We start from the raw sequence: 26,664 nt of genomic DNA, 5'->3' as shown, positions 1-26,664 counted from the left end.
TGAGAATTTTGTTCTTGGGATCGATGATTGTGATATTTCTTGCACGGCCATTAGATTAGATGTTTACTTCTGTTATATATCGCCATCGTTTTCTGCAATCGGACATCGCTGTAATCTAAAAGCTTCGAGTCAATTCTTCCAATCATTGCCAATGAAAGACTAGATAGCTTATCTCTCGCTTCGACTTCTCTCTCGATCTTCGTCGTCTCCGGTCGCAGTCACCTTCCACGGTCGATCAAAGTGAAAGAGAAGACGAAGAAGATGCTCGTGGTGGTGGCGGCGGTGAATTAAGAAGAAGGAAGAGGAGGAGATAATCTCTTAGACGACATGGCAAAACGATGCGTATTTAATCCTTTTCTTCTCCATCGACCGAGACCATAATCCAGCAGTAGAACAGTCCGACAACGGATCGGTGTTTAAGCTGTCACCGTGCTGTTCTTGTTGGCTTCCCACCTAATGTGACGTTGCACTCATGCACGTTACACGGTCTTTGCCTGTCGACACAGGGCACAGTTTAATGGTGATCGGCCAACCACCCTTCTCCTTCAATGTGTGTGCGCCTTTTGGTTCCAACATCACCTCAGAGAAGGGGAGTCCTGTGATCGTGTGAATGGAGCCCTCTTTGTCCCAGTCCTTCGTCCGTCCTGATGATAAGGAATTCCCTTTCGATCCTCGCATCTGTCGACGTACGTGCTCCTCGGTGACTGGCGAGTAATAGCATACCCTCGACTCTGCGGTGATTGCGGGCTGGCACGGCATGCATGGAGATTGAGGCAGCATCGACGAGGGTTATCTGCTGTTGGTATGGAACGATAAAAATACTTGTGCGCGTTTAAAGCGAGGCGAGCACGGAATGGCCCGTGTACGTGGATCGATGGAGACCGGGACATGGGTGTTGCAGAGGAACACGCCAATTGCATCTCTACCACAAGGGTTGGTATCAAAGGAATGAATGGGCGGGCGCCACCCTCCACCGATTTCTCCGTTTGTAGCTGCTATCGCGATGCAATGGAACCGCCAGATTCGCCCATCACTCTCTTATATCTCATGCCTTGTGCAGTCCTGAAGTCGTCAATCGAGACGCATCCCCATCTCCATGGCGCTTCTCGAGTCCTTCCTCGGGATGTTGTGGATGCTGCTCGCCGCATCCGCCGTATGCTTGTTGGCATCGACGTCGGCTGATGTCGACACCTACATTGTTCACATGGACTCCGCCGCCATGCCGAGCGTCTTCTCCGGCCGCCGTAGCTGGTACGCTGCCACTCTTGCTGCCACCGCAGACGCCTCGGACGCCATCCCCGCGGACGAGAAGATCGTGTACGTGTATGACAACGCCATTCATGGATTCAGCGCGCGGCTCTCCTCGGCGCAGCTGGAGCAGCTCAAAAAGTCGCATGGCTTCCTGTCGTGCTCCCGCGACGCGCCCGTCAAGAAGGACACGACCCACACCTCGGACTTCCTCGAGCTCAGCTCCAGCGCCGGACTATGGCCGGCCTCGAACTACGGCGACGACGTCATCATCGGGGTGCTGGACACTGGGATATGGCCCGAGAGCGCCAGCTTCCGGGACGACGGCATGACCGCCGTTCCGTCCCGGTGGAGGGGCGCGTGCGAGCAGGGCACGGCCTTCAGCTCGTCGGCGTGCAACCGGAAGCTCATCGGCGCCCGGAGCTTCAACAAGGGGCTCCTCGCCAGCGACCCAAACCTGACCATCGCCGTCAACTCCCCCCGGGACACCGACGGTCACGGCACGCACACATCGTCCACCGCCGGGGGGAACTACGCGGAGGGCGCGTCGTTCTTCGGGTACGCGTCCGGCGTGGCGCGGGGCATGGCCCCCCGCGCGAGGCTGGCCATGTACAAGGTCCTGTGGGACGAAGGAGCGGTCACGTCGGACATCATAGCAGGGATAGACCAAGCCATATCCGACGGCGTCGACGTCATCTCCATGTCGTTCGGCCTGGACGACGTCGCTCTGTACGAGGACCCGATCGCCGTGGCCTCGTTCGCGGCCGTGCAGAAGGGCATATTCGTGTCGACGTCGGCAGGGAACGAAGGCCCATTCTTAGGCTTCCTTCACAACGGGACGCCGTGGGTCCTGACCGTCGGCGCCGGCACCGTCGACCGGGAATTCGCGGCCGTGATCGGCCTCGGGGATGGCACCCTCGTCATCGGGCAATCACTCTATCCGGGAAACCCTGCGACGCTGAAGCAGATGCCCATGGCCTTCCTGGGGTCCTGCGACAACACCACCCTGCTCAAGAAGACTCGCCACAAGATAGTGGTCTGCGAAGCGGATGAGTTGGGCGGTGCCGTCCAGTATCTTCGGTACGCCAAAGTGGACGCAGGCCTTTTCATATCCAACGACTCCTTTGCGCAGTTATACAGCCAATTTAGCTTCCCTGCGGCCATCATAAGCCCACAAGATGGCCCGACCATCTTAAACTACATCCAGAGGAGCTCTGAGCCCAAAGCCACCATAACGTTCCGGCTGACGGTATTGGGCACCAAGCCCGCGCCGACGGTGGCTACCTACACCTCGCGAGGGCCGTCGGCGAGCTGCCCTAACGTACTGAAGCCCGACGTGGTGGCTCCGGGATCCCTCATCCTGGCGTCGTGGGCGCAGAACTCGACGGTGGGGAGGGTCGGCACGCACAAGTTGTACAGTCCATTCGCCATCGTCTCGGGAACGTCGATGGCCTGTCCCCACGCGTCCGGCATCGCCGCTTCGCTCAAGGCCGCACGCCCCGGGTGGAGCCCGGCGGCCATCAGATCGGCTCTGATGACCACCGCAAGCCATTTGGACAACACCGGGGCGCCCATCAAGGACATGGGGAACGGAAACAAGCCGGCGAGTCCACTGGCAATGGGTGCGGGGCATATCGACCCCAACCGGGCGCTGGAGCCCGGCCTCGTCTACGACGCCGGCACCGAGGACTACGTCAACCTCCTGTGCGCCATGAACTTCACCAGCAAGCAGCTGAGGACGATCACCGGAACCGCTACCGTAGATTGTTCGAACCCGACGTTGGATCTCAACTACCCGTCCTTCATCGCCTACTTCGACCCAAACGAGACATCAGCGAGCGCTCCCTCGGTCCTCCAGTTCCGTAGGACGGTGACCAATGTCGGGGATAATCCGGTGGCGACCTACACTGCCAAGCTCGCGGACATCAAGGGCTTCACCGTCAGTGTGGTGCCAGAAAAGCTGTCCTTCATGGAGAAGTACCAGAAGCAGAGCTTCACCTTGACGCTGAAGGAGAACACGAGGGAGAAGAAGGATGCGGTGCGTCATGGTTCGTTGACTTGGGTGGACGACAAGGAGAAGTACGTAGTTAGGAGTCCTATAGTGGCCACCACCGCAAGTCCCATCAGCCTGTAGACGGTGAGGGGGGAGTGATATTAATAATCCCCCCAACTTGACCCATTGTTTACACACTAATTAATGCAAATACACTTCAGGGGATGTCTACATTTGGCTTTCTTCGACTTGCGTTTTCCTCTTGTAGATGAAACAATACGTGCTCGATTACCCATTGCTTGATCCAAAGAGTCATAACAACGCTAAGAACTCGAGGAACAACACATCCTCCACAGATACATGTATATATATCACATGTAGGATCCAAAGAAAGAAGAAGAAGAAGGGTTGTTGTCGTACGACGTGGCTTTATCTTCTCGGCCTTTATTACTGCCTGTGGCTTTTGAGCTAATGGGTGCAGCGGCGGACCGCACTGCGGGCGCCTATTTTGTTCGTTCCGAGCATCGAACTCCGGTCGTCTTTACCGTTTGCCTGTTCTTCGCAGCACCAATCATCGATGGGAAGAAGAGGAGGCGATGCTAAAGGCCAACTGTTAGATTACAAGAAACGAGAAATCTAAATTAGATTTTGGAGTTACGTAAGAGAAATCTATTAATTATAAGATTTAGGTAAGAAAATATCATGGATTTGAGTTTGAATTAAGATAGAACGTATGGACGCCCATATTGTGGAAAGAGGGCACTCGATGACGGGCCTTTCTCTGGAAAAGATGTATGGATGCGTGTCCGCCTCGGCTTAGCTCCTTTTATGGCCACCGAAGGCGCAGGAAAGCAACACAAATGAGAGCAGGCACGGCGGGGGCCAGCAGAACCTGCCTCGATCCGTGGGAAAGGAGTCAACGTAGCAGAGGAGAAAGCAGAGAGAGATGGAGGAAGAAAATCCACAAGTATTCCTTCCCCATCCCTTCTTCCCCATTCGACTTAGCCTGGGGCCAGCAGAACCTGCCTCGATCCGGCTTAGCCCTGTTCTACGCTTGGATTCAAGTATTCCTTCCCCATCCCTTCTTCCCTTCCCCATCCCTTCTTCCCCATTCTCTTTTTATGGATGGGGAAGAAACAATAAAAATAAAATACTAATTAAAAATAATTATTTCAATTAAAAAAATTGATATAGTACTTAAACAAAAAAATAAACATCGAACGCTTATCAGATATTTCAAGTATATATTCTTTATCTTGTTTCATGAAATATGATCATATTTATAGGATATAGTGGTAACTACCTCATTCCACCATGTCACCAGAGTTAGGTGTAGAAACTATCATATAATTTTTAGATCATGGACTATTTCTTAAAACATATCTATAACTATTTAGAATATGATAACTACCTAGATAACTATTATGAATCAATTCTTAATACTCTCATTCATAGTTATATACGTCGATTTACGATATGAAATAAATATGCTTTTGAACTAAAAGCGACTTGGTGAGAATATCTGTAACTTGTTCATCTGTTCCACAATACTTCATTGTTATGACTATTTGTCACAAGATATCGGGTAAAATGATAGCGTATCTTTATGTGCTTTGTTCTTCTATGAAATGTTGGATTCTTTGTCATTGTAATTGTGGCTTTGTTGTCACAAAATATTTTCGTTGTTTCTTTTTTTTTTTTATGAAGATCTTCAAGAAGTATTTTAAGCCATATTGCTTGACAAGTTGCTGATGTTGCAGCTATATATTATGCTTACGATATTGATAACGTAGTTGTTGCTTGATTTTTTTAAACTCCAAAATATAGCTACTGATCCGAGGCTAAAAATATTGTTTGAAGTACTCTTTCTATCATCTAAAGCTTCTGCCCAATCAAAAACCAAATAATTTATATTTAAAATTATGAGAATACCAAATACCAAGTTGTAGTAATATAACGTAGAATTCTTTTAACAACTCCGAGATGATGTTTGCTTGAGCTATGTATAAACCTGGATACAACACTAATAGAGAAGATAATATCTGGTCAAGTATGAGTTAGATAAATCAAACCTTCAACCAAACTTCTGTAGTATCTTGCATTTGTCAAACATGTACCATCTTCAAGTTTTAATTTCTCATTTACATTCATGGGTGTTGCTGTAACTTTACAATTAATCATATTAGATTTTTTGAGTAGATCCATTACATACTTTCTTTGTAAATAAAAATTCCATTAGATCCTTGCGTCACTTCCAACACAAGAAAATAGTACAGTAGACCTAGATCTAATATTTCAAATTTATTCATCATGTATTTTTTAAATTCTGCCATAAAAGAGTTAGATGAACCCATATATATAATATCATCAACATAGAAGCAAATCATTAGGATATTATATTCACTTTCCTTCTTTAGATAAAGAGTAGGTTTATTATTGCTACTTTGAAATCCATTTTGATGATAATAATAATCAATTTTACTGTACCATGCCCTTGGAGCTTGTTTAAGCCCATAAAGAGTTTTTCTTAACTTGCACACCTTTTCTTCATGTCCTTTTAATAAAAAAACCTTCAAGTTGAGTAACAAAAATCTCTTAGTGTAAATCTCTATTTAAAAATACAGATTTCACATCAAATTAATAAACAGGCCAACTCGAGTGAGCAGCTAAAGCTAAGAAAGTTCTCACGGTTTCGAATCTAGCAACCGGAGAAAATATATCATCAAAATTAATACTTTGTTGTTGTGAATATCCTTTCACCACAAGTAAGCCTTATGCTTTTGGATACTTCCATCTGTATTAAACTTTATTTTGAATACCCATTTTAATCTAATATTTTTTTTTCTTTCGGTAGATCCATTAGCTTCCAAGTTTTATTCTTCTCAATTGATTTGATTTCCTCCTTCATTGTTTTTCGTCATTCTTCTTTTTTAACTGCTTTCTAAAAAATGTTGAGTCATAAATTTCTATTAGTGATTTGAATTTTTTTAAAGGGGTTTCATCTGAGGGATTAGAATTTGCACTGGGTGAGGTTGACGATGAATTTTTTGGAGCAGGATTTATCATTTGATTTTGTAGAGTTTCTAGTTCTGCTGGAATCTAAATTTATGTTCCACCTTTATTGGTCTCCAAATTCTAACTTATCCTTTCATCAAATATAATATTTTTATTAATAATAACTTTGCCACTAACATGATTATATAATCGATATGCTTTGGATTGTAAAGAATAACCAATTAAGATGTATTTTTTAGATTTTTCATCAAGTTTGTGATGGTTTTATGAATTTATTGAAGCATAAACAATACAACTAAAAATTCTTAGATGACTTACACTTGGTTTCACACCATACCAAGCCTCAAAAGGAGTTTAATTTATAACAACCTTTGTTGATGAAATATTCAATAAATAAACTGTTGTTGTAGTTGCTTCTGCTTAAAACTGATTTGAAAAGTGTTTTCTTTTAAGCAAACTTCTTGTCATTTCAATGATAGTTCAATTTTTACGTTCACCTCACCTATTTTACTATGGTGTATATGGTGCTGCCAATTCTCTATGAATACCATTTCATCATAAAAAGAATTAAATGTATTAGATAAAAATTCATCACCTCTATTTGTCCGAAGTGTCTTTATATATATATATATATATATATATATATATATATATATATATATATATATATATATATATATCACTTTGTCTTTTTACAAGTGTCTTGAATTTTTGAAAATTATCAAATATTTCAGTTTTCTATTTCAGAAAATATACCCAACTGATATTGACTTCCACCAAAATATTGACTTCCACCAAATGATTTTGTATTCATAAGTTTACATAAGTCATCATAAATTAATTCAAGATAATTAGATGTTCTCCATACTTTTTCAATAGGAAATGATTTTTTACTTTGTTTGCCATAAATACATCCTTCACATATATTAATTTTGGGCAATCTGAAAATCATTTTTTTTTATTTAACAACTTCAAATTCTAAAATGTCATAAATTAGATTCATTCTTTTATGTTGTGACAAGAGCATGCTTTTCAATATTTGAAGCATAAGTGGAAACATCTTATTTTGCATCATGCAAATATTTACCATAATAAAATCAGATTTTTTATTTTTAATAATGCATAAACCATCATCAAATATAACTGAATATTCATCATCTATCAATTGCCAACACTCAACAAGTTATGCGATAAACTAGGAATAATGAAAACATTATTGATGAGGGTAATAATGATGACAAGACTCGGGTTAACGTCAGCTGCCCCAGATGATGTCTCGATTGATCTGACCCCGCTTAGTCAAATGGATTGGAACGTCAACCGAGGCACATTAAACATCCTGCTCAGGCTCGGTCGTTCACGCCACGCTAACACCAGTGTCAAACGCTACCAGGAACCCGAGCCTGCCCCATGCAAGTGGGCATATCAGGAAACAGTAAGCTTCCCTATAAATACCCTCACGTCCTGAACGAGGAGAAGGAGGAGAACTTAGCTAAAGAAACCCCCCACGACTATCCACTAACTTGATCGTCGGAGGGGTCGGGTCGAGCCTCCTGACCCGACCTGTGTGCATGGACGAAGACGGAGCTCCTTCCCCCGAACACCCAGACGAGGAACCTCCACCCCCCGGAGAAGCCCGGCGAGCTCCGACGCGACTCGATCAGCACGACCGACCGCCTCGGCAATCCAGAGGGACGCCGAACGAGATCCCCCATCATTCGGACCCGAACCCAGTCGCGTCGGCCCCGAGGCCACGACTCAAGGTTGTTCACCTCAATATTTTGGCGCTAGAGGAAGGGCCCGAATGTCAAGGGATCGTCCGATCGGCTCAGATGAGCTCGCGGCTGAGGGGTCACACCCAATCGGAGCTCCGGGGGAACACCCCCTGCGTGAAGAACCTCGAGCCGAGCACCCCGCCGTGACCTCAGAGCGCCATTGGCGGTTATTCAACGACCCGGGATGGTCACCGCCCGAAGGAGCCCCAGCCGACCCGTCGCATGTGTCATCCGAGGCCTTTCAGGACCTCACTCATCATGTCCGAGCTCTGAGGGGTATGGTGCAAACTATTATCCCGCTCGTTTCTCATCCGGCGCACTCGCCTGTGATCCAACCACTGTGGCAACAGGAGCCGCCCGTTTGAGCCCACACGCCACTTCCGAAGTTCCCCACTTCGCCTCGGGTCCGATCGGCCCCACTCGGGGATCGAGTGATGGAAAACTCGAGCGACCGCCCGGAACCCGAGGCATTATCTTCGGATTCAATAGACTCTCTACGAGCCCAGCTACGCTTTGTCAGTCAGTGGCTCGATGAAGTGGAGAAGGAGGTTCGCAGGTCAAAGGGAGAGCTCGGGGAGGACGCACACCAAGGGTCTCCGCTCGCGCCCGAGATACAAGATCAGACAGTCCCCCCGAACTTCCAGCTCCCCTCTTTGGACGCATATGATGGCTCCACCGATCCAACGGACCACGCCGCCACTTTTCATGCCCAAATGGCGCTGTATGGAACCTCTGACGCTTTGATGTGCAGGGCGTTTCCCACGACCCTGAGGGGGCCAGCCCGCACATGGTACAACAGTCTGAAGACCGGGACGATCGCCTCCTTTGATCAGCTCGTAAAAGACTTCGAGCTTAGCTTCCTGGCCTACGCCCAACCAAAGCCGTCTGTTGCACTACTCCTCGGACTCAACTAAAGGGAGGACGAGCCCCTCTCCTATTTTGTGAATCGCTTTACAACACAAATCCGGGGGTTGCCGGACGCTCATCCGTCTCTATTTTGTGAATCGCTTTACAACACAAATCGGCCGCACACTACCTGGGGTCACTGCTACACATCCAACCCTTCTTAGTTGCTAAACTCCACGATTCCCACACCCTTGGCAACGAACCGGCAAAATGCCCGGCTGGGAAAGTTTCTCGAAGCCGAAGCCATGCCTCGGACCCCCCTTTACAGTAACCGATGCATAGCTTCCTTCGGGGAGGAATATGATGAGGGTAATAATGGCGTCAAGACTCAAGTTGACATCAGTTGTCCTAAATGACGCCTCGGTTGATCTGACCCCGCCTAGTCAAATGGACCGGAATGTCGACCGAGACATATTAAACATCCTGCTCAGGCTTGATCATTCACGCCACGCCAACACCAGTGTCAGATGCTACCAGGAACCCGAGCCTGTCCCCTGCAAGCGGGCACATCAGGAAACAATAAGCTTCCCTATAAATACCCTCATGTCCTGAATGAGAAGGAGGAGAACTTAGCTAAAGAAACCCCCTACGACTATCCACTAACTTGATCGTCGGAGGGGTTGGGTCGAGCCTCCCGACCTGACCTGTGTGTAGGGACGAAGATGGAGCTCCTTCCCCCGAACACTCAAGCGAGGAACCTCCACCCCCCTGAGAAGCCCGACGAGCTCCGATGCGACCCGATCAGCACGACTGACCGCCTCGGCAACCCAAAGGGATGCCGAACGACATCCCCCATCATTCGGACCCGAACCCAGCAGCGTTGGCCCCGAGGCCACGGCTCAAGGTTGTTCACCTCAACAATTATCAAGGTATTTTACCTTCCCTTGATTTATCTTCACCTCAATTATTCCTTTCCCTTCCACTTGGATTTGTTTGTTATCTCCAAGTCTAACTTTACTTATGAGTTTCATCAATATATCTAAACATTGATTTTATGCATGACATATGATTAAAATATCCACTATCCAAAAATCAAATATCATTTGAGTTATCATTAACTTATGAATGAGTCATAAACAACTTACTATTTTCTTTATTTTCTACCACATAGCTTCCTCTTCCTCTTCCTCTTCCATTTTTTCTACCATGAAATCCTCCTCTGCCATGTCCTATTGATTTTTTGTCTTCTTTTGAAGTATAAGACTCTCCCTTTACTTGAAATACTTTTTTTTTACTTTTTTCAAATGACCTGTTCAACCTTGCTTCATGTGCTTGCAAGGAACTCATTAATTCATTAAATGAAAATATAGATAAATCTTTTGACTCCTTAATTACGGTAATAATATGATCAAATTTCAAAGTTAAACTTCTCAAAACTTTTACAATAATTATATGATCAGGAAGATGTTCAACATAAGATTTCATTTGACTAATAATTTCAATCACTCGAGAAATAAAATCTTGCACTGATTCATTACTTTTTATGAACAAAATTTCGAACTCACGACGAAGGGTTTAAAATTTCACCATAATCACTCTTAATAAGCATTAAAATTCATTTTGAAATATCAACCAAGCTTGCTTTGAGGTTGTCGCTGTTGTAATTCTTGAGAAGATTGTCTCATGTACAACTTGTTGAATGAAAAACAATGTTTTGGAGTCTTTTCTATTTTCCCTCGACCTGATTTCTTCATCTGGATCTGCATATCCATTTTTTATTAAGTCTCAAAGATCTTGAGAGTTGAATAGAGTTTTCATCTTGATACTTCAAAATTTATAACATTTGTCCGAGAAGATAAGAATAAGGGGTTGAGATATGGAATTGCCATTGAAAACCATAATGTCCGGTTCAGATTGAAACTTAGCTGCTGATACCACAAATATTGGGGATAGAGGAGCAAGGAAATGATAAAAATAGAATACTATGATATAATTGAAAAGAATAATTTCGAAGAAGAAAATTGATATAGTATTTAAACAAGAGGATAAACATAGAACACTCACAAGATATTCCCAAGTGTATATTCCTTATCTTGTTTCATGAACTATGGTCCTATTTATGGGACCTAGTGGTAACTATCTCATTGAGTTAGGTATAGGAACTACTCTACAACCTCTAGATCATGGTTCACTTCTTAAAACATGCCTATAACTACCTAGAATATGGTAACTACCTATATAACTACTATAAATCAATTCTCAATCCTTCTTCTCCATAGTATAAATCATTAAAATATTTAACCCTATTCACCCTATGCGGCGCATCCTCTCCTGTCGTCGTCGTCATCGTCGTCATAGAGGTAGATTGTAAGAGCGGAAGAAATGGATGATTACCATGGGAAACTCCTCTTCAGGGCTCTCCTCATCGTCTTCTTATCGGGCATGCATCGATTTCTTTAATCCCATTCTATTGACGATCTTATTCGAATAGACCCTCCTATGTTCTTAGTCTGCTTTATGCATCTCCTGGTCGTGAGGGAAGTCAAGGTTGTTCTTTGATCGGCGGCTTGCTTTGGAGATACCTAAGGGTTTTTGGTTGTCAGGAGCTGTTGGGAAGAAACCTGTTAAAGCGGAATAATTCTTTCCCTCTTTGTGTATCAAAATAGGTTTCTCATCAAAATACCAACTTGATATCCAAATGCAAATATCAACCAGCACAACATAAACAATAGAGCAAAAAATCAATCACACAGTGAAACCAAATCTTTTAACATGGAAAACCCAATGCGAAAAAAACCACGGGACCGTAGTCCATCTCAAACTTCCACTATCAATAATAATGATAACAGGTTTATAGTAGGTCTTCTCTAGAATAACTAGAGGATCAGAATAACATCAAGAATATAGATCTTGATTCAAGAATAGCATATCTTCATCTTACAGCATATCTTCATCATGTAAGATAGATCTCCTCAAAAGAGAATTCTATGTCTCACATAGTAGATATCATAGGAAAGTACCTTAAAGAGAGTAAACTGCAGATCAACACCATTAGGATTGTAGAGTTTGCTACAAGAATTCTCCACATAAAATTTGAACCAAAATTAACAATGTTTGACCACATATCGTCAAGCAAAAACTCAGAAATCTAATCTTTCTCTCTCCTCTTTCTTCTGGACGCCGCATGCGTTCACTGTATCCACACACACTGCCATTTGCCTTTTCTCTCTTGATTTCTTTGATTTGGGCTCATGGCCTAAATTTGTCCAAGCCCACATATGGACTGGACCAACAGGAGCAGAGGCGGCGGAGGGGGCGAGAGTGTTCACCGTAATCAACTACTGCAAGACGACGATATGGCCAGGGATCACGCTGGAGAACAGCTTCAACGGCGGCGGGTTCCCACTGAAGCCCGGGGAGTCGGTGGTGTTCACAGCGCCAGTGGGATGGGTGGGACGCATCTGGCGGCGAACCGGGTGCGACTTCGACCGGAACGGGAACGGCTCGTGCCAGACCGGCACCTGCGGCTCCGTCCTCAAGTGCTCCGCCTCCGGCCAGACCCCCACCACCCTGGTCGAGTTCACCCTCGCCCCCTTGGACTTCTACGACGTCAGCCTCGTCGACGGCTTCAACCTGCCCCTCACGGTGACGCCGGTCAACGGGCAGGGTGGCCACTGCAGCTCCGCCGGCATGAAGTGTCCGCGACTCGACATGTGAAGAACCGACAGCATAACTTGCGCGCAAAAGGGTGACGGTCAAACATTCTACAATTTTGTGTTGAAACAACAGCATCATTTTAAATCGTTTCATTGGTAAAATACATCATAAGATCTCAATTATATAACACCAAATCCACAATTAGGCGTTTAAGTCTCCCACAAGAATTACTCTTTGGCTCTTCCCGTTCGCTGTTGTGCTTCCATTTAAAGAGATATATATGCGCAGACATCTGACCCTCGTGCTTCGGATGCTGTATTATATAATGGCCCACCATAAATATCTTGTGAGAGCAAAATAAACCCGATCATTTAGTCAACAATCCCAATCATTTAGTCAACAATCAATCAATGATGCAACGTATAAAATAAAACCCGAAGGAAGTGTAGCTATAAGCAACATGCATCCACATTATCATGAAATCACGAGGGCCAGAGGAGCACTGCACCAATTCAGGAGCCAAAATCAAGTGAGAGCAAAGAAGGCCCCACTCGGTGGTCCTCCTCGTTCATAATGCAGTCTCCCAACCATACCAACAATGTGATGTTTCACCACTTAGTTGACTCCTACGTGGTGGTTGGTGGTCCCTCTCATGGAAGCTTCCAACCATCTCAGCTCATCCCCTCGCCTCCATGATGGAGCTTCGCCAGCATGGAGATGCTTTTACCTTGAGAATTTTATTCTTGGGATCGATGATTGTGATATTTCTTGAACGGCCGTTTGATGTTAACTTCTGTTATATCGCCATCGTTTACAATCGGGCATCGCTGTAATCTAAAAGCTTCAGGTCAATTCTTCCAATCGTTGCCAATGAAAGACTAGATAGCTTATCTCTCGCTTCGACTTCTCTCTCAATCTTCGTCGTCTCCGGTCGCAGTCACCTTCCACGGTCGATCGAAGTAAAAAGAAGCAGAAGACGAAGATGCTCGTCGTGGTGACGGTGAATTAAGAAGAAGGAAGAGGAGAAGATGATCTCTTAGACGACATGGCAAAACGATGCGTATTCAATCCTTTTCTTCTCCATCGACCGAGACCATAACCTTGCAGTAGAACAGTCCGACAACGGATCGGTAGTTAAGGTGTCACCGTGCTGTTCTTTTTGTCTTCGCATCTAATGTGACGTTCTACTCATTCGCCTAATGTGACGTTGCACTCATTCACGTTACACGGTCGTTGCCCGTCGACGAAGGGCACAGTTTAATGGTGATCGGTCAACCGCCCTTCTATTTCAATGTTTGTACACCTTTTGGTTCGAACATCACCTCAGAGAACGAGAGTCCTGTGATAAATTAAAATATGATGATAAAATGTAATTAAATTAATTGAATATAATGTCTATTTATACATACTAGAAAAAAAAATTTTCTCAATTGATTAATAATATTTCTTTATACAGTAGAAATTTTTTTTATCTGCTATCATGTCCCTACAAAATTGAGCTCCCATCAAGAATACAGATCTTAGGCGATGTAATGAAAACAGTTTATGATGAGAAGTTTCCTGAGTGAATATGCTAGTTGATCAGCCATATGAACATGAGAAACACATGGTTGATATATGACAATTTGATTTCGCACGAAATGGAAGTCGATGATAATATGTTTCATGCGTGAGTAAAACACTAGATTGATGTATAAGTATGTAGCTTCAAAAATATTATAATATATTATAGGAGTAAGGGTAGAGTTGACATTAAGTTCCTTGAGTAATTCGTGATCCAATTGAGTTCAGTAGCAACAATGACGATGGTATGTTATTCAGCTTTAGTTGTAAACTTTGTAACTATCTTTTATTTCTTAGAACTCCAACTGATTATATTAACTCTAAGGAAGATAATATACCCCGACATGGATATTCGATTATCATAGTTCCTTGTTCAATCAATATCAATAAAAGCATAAAGATAAAGTGGGGTATGTTTGGTGAGAAAGATGTCATGATTAAGGATCCCTTTAAGATAACACAAAATTCGTTTGACTGTAGACCAATGCATAGTATATAGTTGATGTATGAATTGTGATAATTTATTGATTGCAAATGAGATATCTGGATGAGTGAGAGCCAAGTACTGTAAGGAGCCAAGTATTTATTGGTATTGAGTAGAGTCTGTAGTATGACTTTCATCACATAATTTGAGTGATTCACTAGTAGAGAGAGGAGTTGTAACCTCTTTTGCATCCTGCATGTTTATCTTTGATAATAAATCCTGCATATACTTTTTTTGTGATAGGAAGAGACCAGAAGATATAAATATTGCTTCTACTCCTAGAAAGTAGCGTAATGTTCCTAGATCTTTGAGAGAGAATCGATCGGCCAATTGTTTTAGGAATGCTTGAATCTCCCAAAGATCATTGCCCGTGATAATAATATTATCCACATATACCAGAAGATATATTTAGCCTCTATTTTGTTATCATAGGAATAACGAGGTATCAGATATAGAGTTAGTGAAGCCAGTTGTTATAAAAAATGAGCCAAGTTTAGTATACCAAACTCTTGGAGTTTGATGAAGTCCATAAATTACTTTTTGTAGTTTACAAACATGCCTCAGATATTGAGGATGAACGAAGCTAGGAGGTTGTTGTACGAAGACATCTTCGGTCAGAGTCTCCTATAAAAAGGCATCGTTAATATCCAGTTATCATAGGTGCTAACCTTTTGAGATGACCAAACTCAGAATAAGTCAGATTATTATCAGTTTAACAACATGATTGAATATCTCTGTGAAGTCAACACTAAGTCATTGATGAAACTCTTTGACTACCGGACGTGTTTTATATCTAACAATGGATCAGTCTGGGTTCCACTTAATTTAAAAGATTCATTTACACCCGATAATGTTTTGTTAGTGATGAAAGGATAATATAGTCCATGTAGAGTTACGGAGGAGGGCATCATATTCTTCACACATCGCTTTAAGTAGAGTTAAGGATATTTTTTAGCTTTAAGTAATTGTGGTAGGTTCATTGACTTCAGAGGAGGAGTTTGCTATAGCATATAGGTCAAGGGCTTGACGTGGTTTAAAAATACCACTTTTGGAGTATGTTGTTATTGGATGTCTAAGGGCTATGGAAGTGGTAGGTTGTGTTGTTGGTATAGTCGGTGGTGAGTCACTGACACGAGCTAGGCCAGCCTGCAATGCTTCAATGTCACTAGGTCTAAGAGAAGGTAAAGTCAATGGCAATGTTGCCCAGGATATTGCTTCATCAATATGGGAAACTTGTAAAGAAGGGAGTAGAGAAATAATGAAGGGAGTGAGAAACCGTTGAACTGAAGTAATAGTAGTGTGTGGATCTTGAGGATAAGGACTAGACGGTGTTGTGGGAGGTTCGTGTGATGGGATTGGAGAGATACTCTAGTGATATATGTTTATTGGAGTAGCATGTAAGGTATAATACTCATAAATTTGAAAGAAAAAGGTAAATTTCATAAAATATAATATGACATAACATAAATACTTTTTGAGTTCGGGGTTCATAGTATCAGAAAACATTATGTTCAAAAGAGTATCATATAAAAATGCAAGGCTTAGATTATGGTGTTAGCTTATGTGAAGCATAAAGACGTAATCATAGATAACATAGACAACCAAAGACTTTAAGTTTTTAAAAGTTTGGAAACTTATGGAATAATTTTTCAAATAGTGATTGATATTGTAAGACTAGAGTAAGCATACGATTAATGAGATAGACTACGGTTTGAAAAGTTGCTAACAAAAAAGTTGGTGATACTCCTTCTCGCAAGTTAAGAGGGTGAGGGCTTGATATTCGCCTTCACTATTAGAGTAAAACTATTCCAATTGAAGACTAAAAGAAATTCTCAACCAACTTTCTATAGTTGGTAAAAATTGTATAAACTTTAGATTTATGGTGGAGAGGATATAACCAGGTATACTTAGTGAAATAGTCTACAAAAATGAAATAAAATATGAACTTGTCAAAATAAAAGGTTGGGGTAGGGCTTCAAATATTAGTATAAATAATTTCAAACAGTTTAAAGTAAGATATGGAGGATGTTCCAAAATGTAGTCTATGACTTTTATTGCTAAGATAAGCATCACAATGAGTTATAATGCTATTGGTTTTAAAGGTAAGAAGAGAATAACGAGAAAGTATTTTTTGCTAGATAAAGGACGAGATGTGACCAAGATAACGATATCATACATCAATTGGAGCTACAATTGAAGAGTAAACAGTGGGCTGGGTTATTTGTGAACTTAATGACCACTCATAAATGTTATCTTTGTTCTGACTTTGGATTAAGGATGCAACATGCTTAAATTCTTAATAAGAAAAGAGTTAAAATGAATTCAATTGATGTATTATTTTATTTATAGAATTAAGAAATGAAAATGAGGTTTCATTTATTGTGAGGTGTACACAAAACATCATCGAATATAAAAGTTATGGTAAGTGAATTAAATATTATGAAATCAGTATAAGTAATAAGAATTCTTTTAGCATCACTGATCATGATATCTTCATTTCTGCCATAGTTGTTATGAATGGACAAGTTTTAAAGATCAAAAGTGATGTGATGAGAAGCCCTAGAGTCAATAATCCAATTATGATGATTGATAGTCAGAGTAGTCATAAGACTCGCTTAAGGCCACCGTGATGGAGTAGGAAGTCTAGGTCAAGATCGATAGACTTTCGTGGAATATTCAACTTTATCACATAATTATCAGATGACTCTTTATTGGCTTGTTATATCATGACACCAAGGCTGATGATTTTTGAAGTTCCCACCTTGATAGTGATGATTGAGATGTTGATGACGCGGATGATGCCTAGACCTTTGTTAATGTGCTTGTCATACTAGTTGCTTTTCCTTTTAGATTTTTGATTGACTTGAGCTGTGATAGTTGGTCTAAGCAACCTGTCCTTATGCTTCAAATACATCTCATAGTTAGTCAATTTATCATAGTGTTCTTCGAATGATATTGATGAGTTGTGTGCCCAAATTGTTGCTGTCAGTTCCTTATACTCGTCTCCTAGGTCATTAAGGGTATAGACAAATCTTTCTTCATCACTGAGGGAATGCCTTATCAAAGTTAAGTCATCGATGTAACTTTTATATTTTGTAAATAATAAGCATTAATGCTTCCCTCTTGTTTCATTTTCATTAGATTGGATAGAAGATCGAGCATGCGAGTATACGAGCAATTTGCCAAGGTGATTTGTCACTTATACCATGCTTGTACAACAGTCATACATGAAGATATCAGTGGGGTAATTGACCCAATGATTAAGACTTGAATAGCTTGGAGGATGAGATAATCTTGGCGTAACCATAGTTTGTGGGTTGAGACAATCTTGGAGGATGAGACAATCTTGGCATAACCATAATTTGCTATTGGATTTGATTCTCCTGGGATATTGATCATTGCTGGTGGATAATAAAGAGACATCAATGTAGCCTAGTAGATCATATCCAAATAAAAGATTAGAAAGTTATGCATGCCAAGACATGTAGTTGCCGCCTTTCGATAATTTGAAGGGGATAAGTATTGTAGCATTGATGGTGATAAGGCTTATATGTTGAGAAGTGCTATGGTTCCTTACAGGGACAATAAATGGAGCATTATAGATAGATAATAAAAACATTTTGAGGATATGTATATGAGGGAACTCGAGGACTTTCAAGGTTTCGCGCGAACGACGGGGCTTCAGGGTTGGTGGTGTCTGATGGCTTCATCATCGGTGGCAGAGCTATGACTTGAGAGGCTAGAGAGCAAGGATGTGATAGTGGCGAGGCGGCTAACAATGTGCTCTCACAAAGAAGGCATATCAACAGCTTAGTGGATTCTATGGTGTGGATTTGCAATCGAACTCGATTGAGGAGTTGTCAGTGGCACTACACTTGAGCTTAATATGGATGCTAGTCGTAGGTGCCCTATAAGCCAATCACGTGAGTGATAATACATATGATATGATACAATCTTTTTGTTTATTATTTTGTTAGTATTTTTCTCACTTTATATTACTTATTGTGTGGGTGTGTATGTGTGTGTATATATATATATATATACCCTAAATAATTTCGATCATAGGTTATCCGAGAGGGACATCAAGATAACAAGATAGACTAGTGTACTGTATACCTGTCTATATAATATAGACAATTGGTCTTATAGCTGCTCGTGTGGGGACACTAGGGATACAGTGCAGGTGCTCATTGGAGAAATGAGTTCACTAATTGATCCGCTCACAGAATGATGGATGATTGATGATACCTCATTATTAGACAACAATTCCATCATCTTAGTTATGTGTTTGATTCTTAGACTTGAGACACCAATGATGTCTTGTATAAGTACTCCACTCTTTGATGCAGGACTTATAGGTTAAAAAGTTTCAAATCTAGCACGGTTGGTTATCAGGAGTGATAGGCAATTTTACGAGCATAATTGAGTGTCGAAAGAGGATTATCCACTCTTGGTGTCATTAGAGGAATATCTCATATGTTCTTGCTTAGACAAATCCCTAGCTAGGGTCATTCAGATTGATAGAGAAAGAGTTCTTCGAGGAAATCTGATTAGAACGAGACTTGAGTAGATTTTATATGAGTTTGATAACACCATGAATAATATATGATCTTTGGGATATTATATGGATGAATGACTATAGATATATGGTAATTGAGGATAGATAATTACAATAGATTAGATTCTCCAATATCGTTTGGGGACTACGACGTAATGACCTAATACGTTCGTAATTGATGAATTGAGTGATTTATTATAGAGATAATAATTCACTGAGGCAGAAGGAGTTCTGACATGTATAACTCACGACCAACTCAATATTAAGCCTAGAGGGTCACACATATATGGTAGGTATTGCGATGAGTAGATATTTGGATATGAGATATCTGCTCGAGCCCCTATCTTATTTGATATCCAATAAGCCTCTGAATTGTTAGATCCTATGGATGAGATCCAATAAAAGCTAATAAGAGATTATTGGGTAGAAACCCACTAATATAAGAGACTTAGATAGTTGGATAAAAATCTAATACCTAATAAAACAAGATTTATTATGGTTAAGTTGACATGAGACCTCTATAAATAGAAGGAAATTAAAGGGTCATAGGTTAGGCCCTTTTGACTGTCAACTCCTATACTCCTCTTCCTCTCTTCTTCTTAGCCAGTCTGACATGTGGACAGCAAGAAGGGCTGACCCCTTCTTGATTATATGGTGCGTACAATGAGGAGATCATGCAGTGATTTGAGGAGTGTCCTCGCAGCTCCTGTCATGTGGATCACTATTAGATATGATGACAGTTGATATACTTCATCAAATCCCATAGATCTGTAGGATTTCAGAGATATACGATCTACCTAAGTAACACAACTTTCTTATATGCACAGTTTTTTTTGTGAAAATTTGAAAATTTATTTTCTGTTTTTCGGTTGTCCATGTGATGGGAACCTAAGATTTCTCGATAATGGATTTGATGACAACTCCGAAGATGCGTTTGATGATAGTAACGAATGTAAGTGGGCTACAGATCTCCGCAGGAATGTTTTTGCTAAAGAAAAGAATAATAGTAAGTGACAAAAGCAGGGGTTGTGATCGCTCATAAATCTTACTCTAAGATAATAAATGCTTTGATATCATGATAAATCAAAAATATAATGATAAAATATAATTGAATTGAATTAGTTGAATATAATATCTATTTATATATATTAGACTAGAAAATATTTCTCAACCGGGTAAATCTTATCTGCTGTCACTGTGCGACTGAAGCCATCTTTGTCCCAGTCCTTCGTCCGTCCTTTTGATAAGGGATTCCCTTTCGATCCTCGCATCTGTCGACGTACGTACTCCTCGGTGACATGCAAGTAATAGCATAGCCTCGACTTTGCGGTGATTGAGGGCTGACACAGAATGCATGGAGATAGAGGCAGCATCGACGAGGGTTATCTGCTGTTGGTATGGAACGATAAAACACTTGTGCGCGTTTAAAGCGAAGCGAGCGCGGAATGGCCCATTTACGTGGATAGACGGAGACCGGGACATGGTCTTGCAGAGAAACACGTCAAGTGCATCTCTACCACAAGGGTTGGCATCAAAGGAATGAATGGGCGGGCGCGACCCTCTACCTCGTAGCTGCTATCGCGACGCAATGGAACCGCCAGATTCGCCCATCACTCCCTTATATCTCATACCTTGTGCAGTCCTGAAGTCGTCAATCAAGACGCATCCCCATCTCCATGGCGCTTCTCGAGTCCTTCGTCGGGCTGTTGTTGATGCTGCTCGCTGCATCCGCCGTACGCATGGCATCGACGTCGGCTGATGTCGACACCTACATTGTTCACATGGACCCCGCCGCCATGCCGAGCGCCTTCTCCGGCCTTCGCAGCTGGTACGTTGCCACTCTTGCCGCCACCGCAGACGCCTCGGACGCCATCCCTGCCGACGAGAAGATCGTGTACGTGTATGACAACGCCATTCATGGATTCAGCGCGCGGCTCTCCTCGGCGCAGCTGGAGCAGCTCAAAAAGTCGCATGGCTTCCTGTCGTGCTCCCGCGACGCGCCCGTCAAGAAGGACACGACCCACACCTCGGACTTCCTCGAGCTCAGCGCCAGCGCCGGACTATGGCCGGCCTCGAACTACGGCGAGGACGTCATCATCGGGGTGCTGGACACGGGGATATGGCCCGAGAGCGCCAGCTTCCGGGACGACGGCCTGACTTTCGTTCCGTCCCGGTGGAGGGGCGCATGCGAGCAGGGCACGGCCTTCAGCTCGTCGGCGTGCAACCGGAAGCTCATCGGCGCCCGGATCTTCAACAAGGGGCTCCTCGCCAGCGACCCAAACCTGACCATCGCCGTCAACTCCCCCCGGGACACCGACGGTCACGGCACGCACACATCGTCCACCGCCGGGGGGAACTACGCGGAGGGCGCGTCGTTCTTCGGGTACGCGTCCGGCGTGGCGCGGGGCATGGCGCCCCGCGCGAGACTGGCCATGTACAAGGTCCTGTGGGACGAAGGATCGGCCACGTCGGACATCATAGCAGGGATAGACCAAGCCATATCCGATGGCGTCGACGTCATCTCCATGTCGTTCGGCAGGGACGGCCTCGCTCTGTACGAGGACCCAATCGCCGTGGCCTCGTTCGCGGCCGTGCAGAAGGGCATATTCGTGTCGACGTCGGCAGGCAACGAAGGCCCGTTCCTAGGCTTCCTGCACAACGGGACGCCGTGGGTCCTCACCGTCGGCGCTGGCACCGTCGACCGGGAATTCGAGACCTTGATCGGCCTCGGGGATGGCACCCTCGTCATCGGGCAATCACTCTATCCGGGAAACCCTGCGACGCTGAAGCAGATGCCCATGGCCTTCCTGGGGTCCTGCGACAACACCACCCTGCTCAAGAAGACTCGCCACAAGATAGTGGTCTGCGAAGCGGATGAGTTGGGCGGTGCCGTCCAGTATCTTCGGTACGCCAAAGTGGACGCAGGCCTTTTCATATCCAACGACTCCTTTGCGCAGTTATACAGCCAATTTAGCTTCCCTGCGGCCATCATAAGCCCACAAGATGGCCCGACCATCTTAAACTACATCCAGAGGAGCTCTGAGCCCAAAGCCACCATAACGTTCCGGCTGACGGTATTGGGCACCAAGCCCGCGCCGACGGTGGCTACCTACACCTCGCGAGGGCCGTCGGCGAGCTGCCCTAACGTACTGAAGCCCGACGTGGTGGCTCCGGGATCCCTCATCCTGGCGTCGTGGGCGCAGAACTCGACGGTGGGGAGGGTCGGCACGCACAAGTTGTACAGTCCATTCGCCATCATCTCGGGAACGTCGATGGCCTGTCCCCACGCGTCCGGAGTCGCCGCTTTGCTCAAGGCCGCACGCCCCGGGTGGAGCCCGGCGGCCATCAGATCGGCTCTGATGACCACCGCAAGCCATTTGGACAACACCGGGGCGCCCATCAAGGACATGGGGAACGGAAACAAGCAGGCGAGTCCACTGGCAATGGGCGCGGGGCATATCGACCCCAACCGGGCGCTGGAGCCCGGCCTCGTCTACGACGCCGGCACCGAGGACTACGTCAACCTCCTGTGCGCCATGAACTTCACCAGCAAGCAGCTGAGGACGATCACCGGAACCGCTACCGTAGATTGTTCGAACCCGACATTGGATCTCAACTACCCGTCCTTCATCGCCTACTTCGACCCAAACAAGACATCAGCGAGCGCTCCCTCGGTCCGCCAGTTCCGTAGGACGGTGACCAATGTCGGGGATAATCCGGTGGCGACCTACACTGCCAAGCTCGTGGAGATCAAGGGCTTCACCGTCAGTGTGGTGCCAGAAAAGCTGTCCTTCAAGGAGAAGTACCAGAAGCAGAGCTTCACCTTGACGCTGAAGGAGAACACCAGGGAGAAGAAGGATGCGGTGCTTCATGGTTCATTGACTTGGGTGGACGACACGGAGAAATACGTAGTTAGGAGTCCGATCGTGGCCACCACCGTAAGTCCCATCACCTTGTAGACGGTGAGGGGCGAGTGCTCTCAATAATCCCCCCAACTTGACCCATTGTTGACTCACCAATTAATGCAAGTACCCTTCAGGGGATGTCTACATTGGCTTTCTTTGACTTGTGTTTTCCTCTTGTAGATGAAAAAGCACGTGATCGTTTACCTATTTCTTGATCCAAATAGTCATAACAACGCTAAGAACTCGAGGAACAACACATCCTCCACAGATACATGTATATATATCACATGTAGGATCCAAAGAAAGAAGAAGAAGAAGGGTTGTTGTCGTACGACGTGGCTTTATCTTCTCGGCCTTTATTACTGCCTGTGGCTTTTGAGCTAATGGGTGCAGCGGCGGACCGCACTGCGGGCGCCTATTTTGTTCGTTCCGAGCATCGAACTCCGGTCGTCTTTACCGTTTGCCTGTTCTTCGCAGCACCAATCATCGATGGGAAGAAGAGGAGGCGATGCTAAAGGCCAACTGTTAGATTACAAGAAACGAGAAATCTAAATTAGATTTTGGAGTTACGTAAGAGAAATCTATTAATTATAAGATTTAGGTAAGAAAATATTATGGATTTGAGTTTGAATTAAGATAGAACGTATGAACGCCCATATTGTGGAAAGAGGGCACTCGATGACGGGCCTTTTCTCTGGAAAAGAGGTATGGATGCGTGTCCGCCTCGGCTTAGCTCCTTTAATGGCCACCGAAGGCCCAGGAAAGCAACACAAATGAGAGCAGGCACGGCGGGGGCCAGCAGAACCTGCCTCGATCCGTGGGAAAGGAGTCAACGTAGCAGAGGAAAAAGCAGAGAGAGATGGAGGAGAGGAGGAAGAAGAATCCACACCCTGCTCCACCCTTCACTGAAGCAAGGTAGCCCCTGTTCGACTCTTGGATTCATCCCCAAGTATTCCTTCCCCATCCCTTCCTTCTTCTCCATCCGCTTCTTCTTCCCCACGCTATAAACCATTAAAATATTCGGCCCTATTCACCCTATGCGGCGCCTCCTCCCCCGTCGGCGTCGTAGAGCGAGATTATAACAGCGGAAGAAATGGATGATTACCATGGGAAACTCCTCTTCAGGGCTCTCCTCATCGTCTTCTTATTGGGTATGCATCGATTTCTTTAATCCCGTTCTCTTGACAGTCTTATTTGAATGGACCCTCGTCTGTTCTTAGCCTGCTTTGTTCTTCTCCTGGTCGTGAGGGAAGTCAAGGTTGTTCTTTGATCGGCGGCTGGCTTTGGAGATACCTGAGGGTTTTTGGTTGTCAGGAGCAGAGGCGGCGGAGGGGGCGAGAGTGTTCACCATAATCAACTACTGCAAGACGACGATATGGCCGGGGATCACGCCGGGGAACAGCTTCAACGGCGGCGGGTTCCCACTGAAGCCCGGGGAGTCGGTGGTGTTCACGGCGCCGGTGGGATGGTCGGGACGCATCTGGGGGCGAACCGGGTGCGACTTCGACCGCGACGGGAACGGCTCGTGCCAGACCGGCGCCTGCGGCTCCGTCCTCAAGTGCTCCGCCTCCGGCCAGACCCCCGCCACCCTGGCCGAGTTCACCCTCGCCCCCTTGGACTTCTACGACGTCAGCCTCGTCGACGGCTTCAACCTGCCCATCACGGTGACGCCGGTCAACGGGCAGGGTGGCAACTGCAGCTCCGCCGGCTGCGACGGCGACCTGCGCGACAACTGCCCCTCGGAGCTGGCCGTCAAGTTCGACGGCAAGACGGTGGCCTGCCGGAGCGCGTGCGACGTGTTCAACACCGACCAGTACTGCTGCCGCGGCGTGTTCGGCAACTCGGTGATCTGCCAGCCGACGTACTACTCCAAGATCTTCAAGCAAGCCTGCCCCGGCGCCTATAGCTACGCCTACGACGATCCCACCAGCATCTTTACCTGCGTCGGCGGCGATTACATCGTCAGCTTCTGCTCCAAAAGGTATCCAATAATTGCATTTTGGCGTTCAGCCTCCTTGTACTACTGCAATCTCGGTATCGGTAGGTTGGAAATCGTAGGGAAGATAAATGATCGACCCAAGTAAAAGAAAAATGCATGTCATTATATCACCACCTCTCTCGATCTCTCGAGCTAACATCGTTCCATTAGAACTCCTCCTGCTAATCAAACAATTAACTTCACATACTATCGAGACTCAAAACCTTATTGTTTCTGACATGGATCTGTCTTTTGGATCCGATGTCCTTCGGCCTGATCTTACCATGCCACTGAATTCATCGCTTGCATTTTAGTGTTGCATGAACAATCCAAGTTTTGGCATGCGATCAAGTTTCTTCGGCAAGTGGAACACACAAAAGATTGTTTAGACTTGGCACTGAGCCTGTGAGCAGGTTTGATTAGAGCTCTTCCCCTCGTCATCAATCGTTCGTTCTCATTGCAGCCGGAAGCAGAGGGTGTGCACCTACCACATCAACAAGCTGATATGCAGCGGATCACCCGGACGAGGAGCATCGTCGACAGGGAAATGGCTGGCTGTGCTGCTCTTAGGATTGGCGAGCATGTGGCCGTCATCGTGGCTGTGACACCACTGAATTCTTTTCCTTCTTATCTTTGGGAAAAGTCGGTGAGGATGCCTCAAGAACAGGATCCTCTGCTGTAAAGTTTAGATTTTATTCATTTGGGTGGGCGATGGTACTCCAATCATATATATCTATATATCTATATATATTCTTTCCACGAATCAAGAATGATGCTGCTGCTGCTGCTTTATCTCTGTCGTGGTGTAGAACAGATTCCTTGGCTTCCGAAGTGCCTAAACCGTGGTTGAGTTATGCATGACCAGTGAGTGATCCAACACCACAAAGAGGCATCTGAGGCCAATTGTGTGGGGTTGCCACATTCGTTTCTCTGTCAAAGTTCATGCTAACAAAGCTGTGCTTTGTAATTATGATGCTACGTTGATGAGGCATATTCCGATTGATCGAAAATAGTAGATGTATTCTCATTATGCTTTAAGATAATAAGGTGGGTTTATCCATCTTTGAGCATGATGTTAGCTTTAGAACACTTTGACGCCATTGCCGTCTTCATTAACTGTTTTCCTTTGGTGTCTTCTTATTTTGGATGGACACATTATGCATAAAGGGATACATGAACACTTTTATCTGTTTTTTTTTTAATATTTTAGATAAATGTATCATGTGGAAGAGATGTTTCTAATGTAATCTTTCATCATTTTCGATGAACGGATCATATATATATATATATATACGGATCATATATATATATATATATATATATATATATATATATATATATATATATATATATATATATATATATATATATATAATGCATCGGACGGACATCCTTTCGATGCTTTCTCGGCTCAATATCAATAATTACATCTATCCAAATGGATCAATAGCTATTCGATATACTTAGGTTGCCCTTTCAATGCTTTCTCGGCTTAATATCAATAATTACATCTATCCAAATGGATCAATAGCTATTCGATATACTTAGGTTGCCCTTTCAATGCTTTCTCGGCTCAATATCAATAATTACATCTATCCAAATGGATCAATAGCCATTCGATATACTTAGGTCGCTATTCGAT

General features: G+C 44.4%; 4 protein-coding genes across 7 annotated transcripts; all 4 read left to right on the top strand.

Annotated features, from left to right (window-relative positions):
- The first annotated feature begins 1,014 nt into the window (after positions 1–1,014).
- LOC135649279 (subtilisin-like protease SBT3) lies at positions 1,015–3,472 on the top strand. The gene has a single exon (XM_065167488.1). It carries the CDS (start codon positions 1,097–1,099, stop codon positions 3,380–3,382), a length of 2,286 nt encoding a protein of 761 aa, XP_065023560.1. The 5' UTR covers positions 1,015–1,096; the 3' UTR covers positions 3,383–3,472.
- Positions 3,473–9,712: 6,240 nt separating this feature from the next.
- Positions 9,713–12,594, top strand: LOC135649135 (pathogenesis-related thaumatin-like protein 3.5). Its single transcript, XM_065167244.1, has 2 exons — positions 9,713–9,806; positions 12,149–12,594. Exons 1-2 carry the CDS (start codon positions 9,713–9,715, stop codon positions 12,592–12,594), a joined length of 540 nt encoding a protein of 179 aa, XP_065023316.1.
- Positions 12,595–20,767: 8,173 nt separating this feature from the next.
- On the top strand, positions 20,768–23,188 carry LOC135649280 (subtilisin-like protease SBT3). The gene has a single exon (XM_065167489.1). The coding sequence runs from the start codon at positions 20,816–20,818 to the stop codon at positions 23,096–23,098; it is 2,283 nt and encodes a 760-aa protein (XP_065023561.1). The 5' UTR covers positions 20,768–20,815; the 3' UTR covers positions 23,099–23,188.
- A 548-nt stretch (positions 23,189–23,736) lies between these two features.
- On the top strand, positions 23,737–25,781 carry LOC135649281 (pathogenesis-related thaumatin-like protein 3.5). 4 transcript variants are annotated; one of them, XM_065167492.1, is made up of 3 exons: positions 23,737–23,959; positions 24,365–25,025; positions 25,486–25,781. In XM_065167492.1, the coding sequence occupies exons 1-3, from the start codon at positions 23,752–23,754 to the stop codon at positions 25,625–25,627; spliced, it is 1,011 nt and encodes a 336-aa protein (XP_065023564.1). In that variant the 5' UTR covers positions 23,737–23,751; the 3' UTR covers positions 25,628–25,781. The 4 variants fall into 4 exon arrangements, with proteins under 4 accessions (XP_065023564.1, XP_065023562.1, XP_065023566.1 ...); XM_065167490.1 differs by having other exon boundaries at positions 24,359–25,025; XM_065167494.1 differs by lacking the exon at positions 23,737–23,959 and adding an exon at positions 23,992–24,195.
- Positions 25,782–26,664: the final 883 nt, after the last annotated feature.

The sequence above is a fragment of the Musa acuminata genome, chromosome BXJ3-9, assembly GCF_036884655.1.
Source record: "Musa acuminata AAA Group cultivar baxijiao chromosome BXJ3-9, Cavendish_Baxijiao_AAA, whole genome shotgun sequence".
In the NCBI taxonomy this organism is placed as follows: domain Eukaryota; kingdom Viridiplantae; phylum Streptophyta; class Magnoliopsida; order Zingiberales; family Musaceae; genus Musa; species Musa acuminata.
Note: the sequence above shows the minus strand (reverse complement) of the source record. Positions and strands in the feature narration are given on the sequence as shown.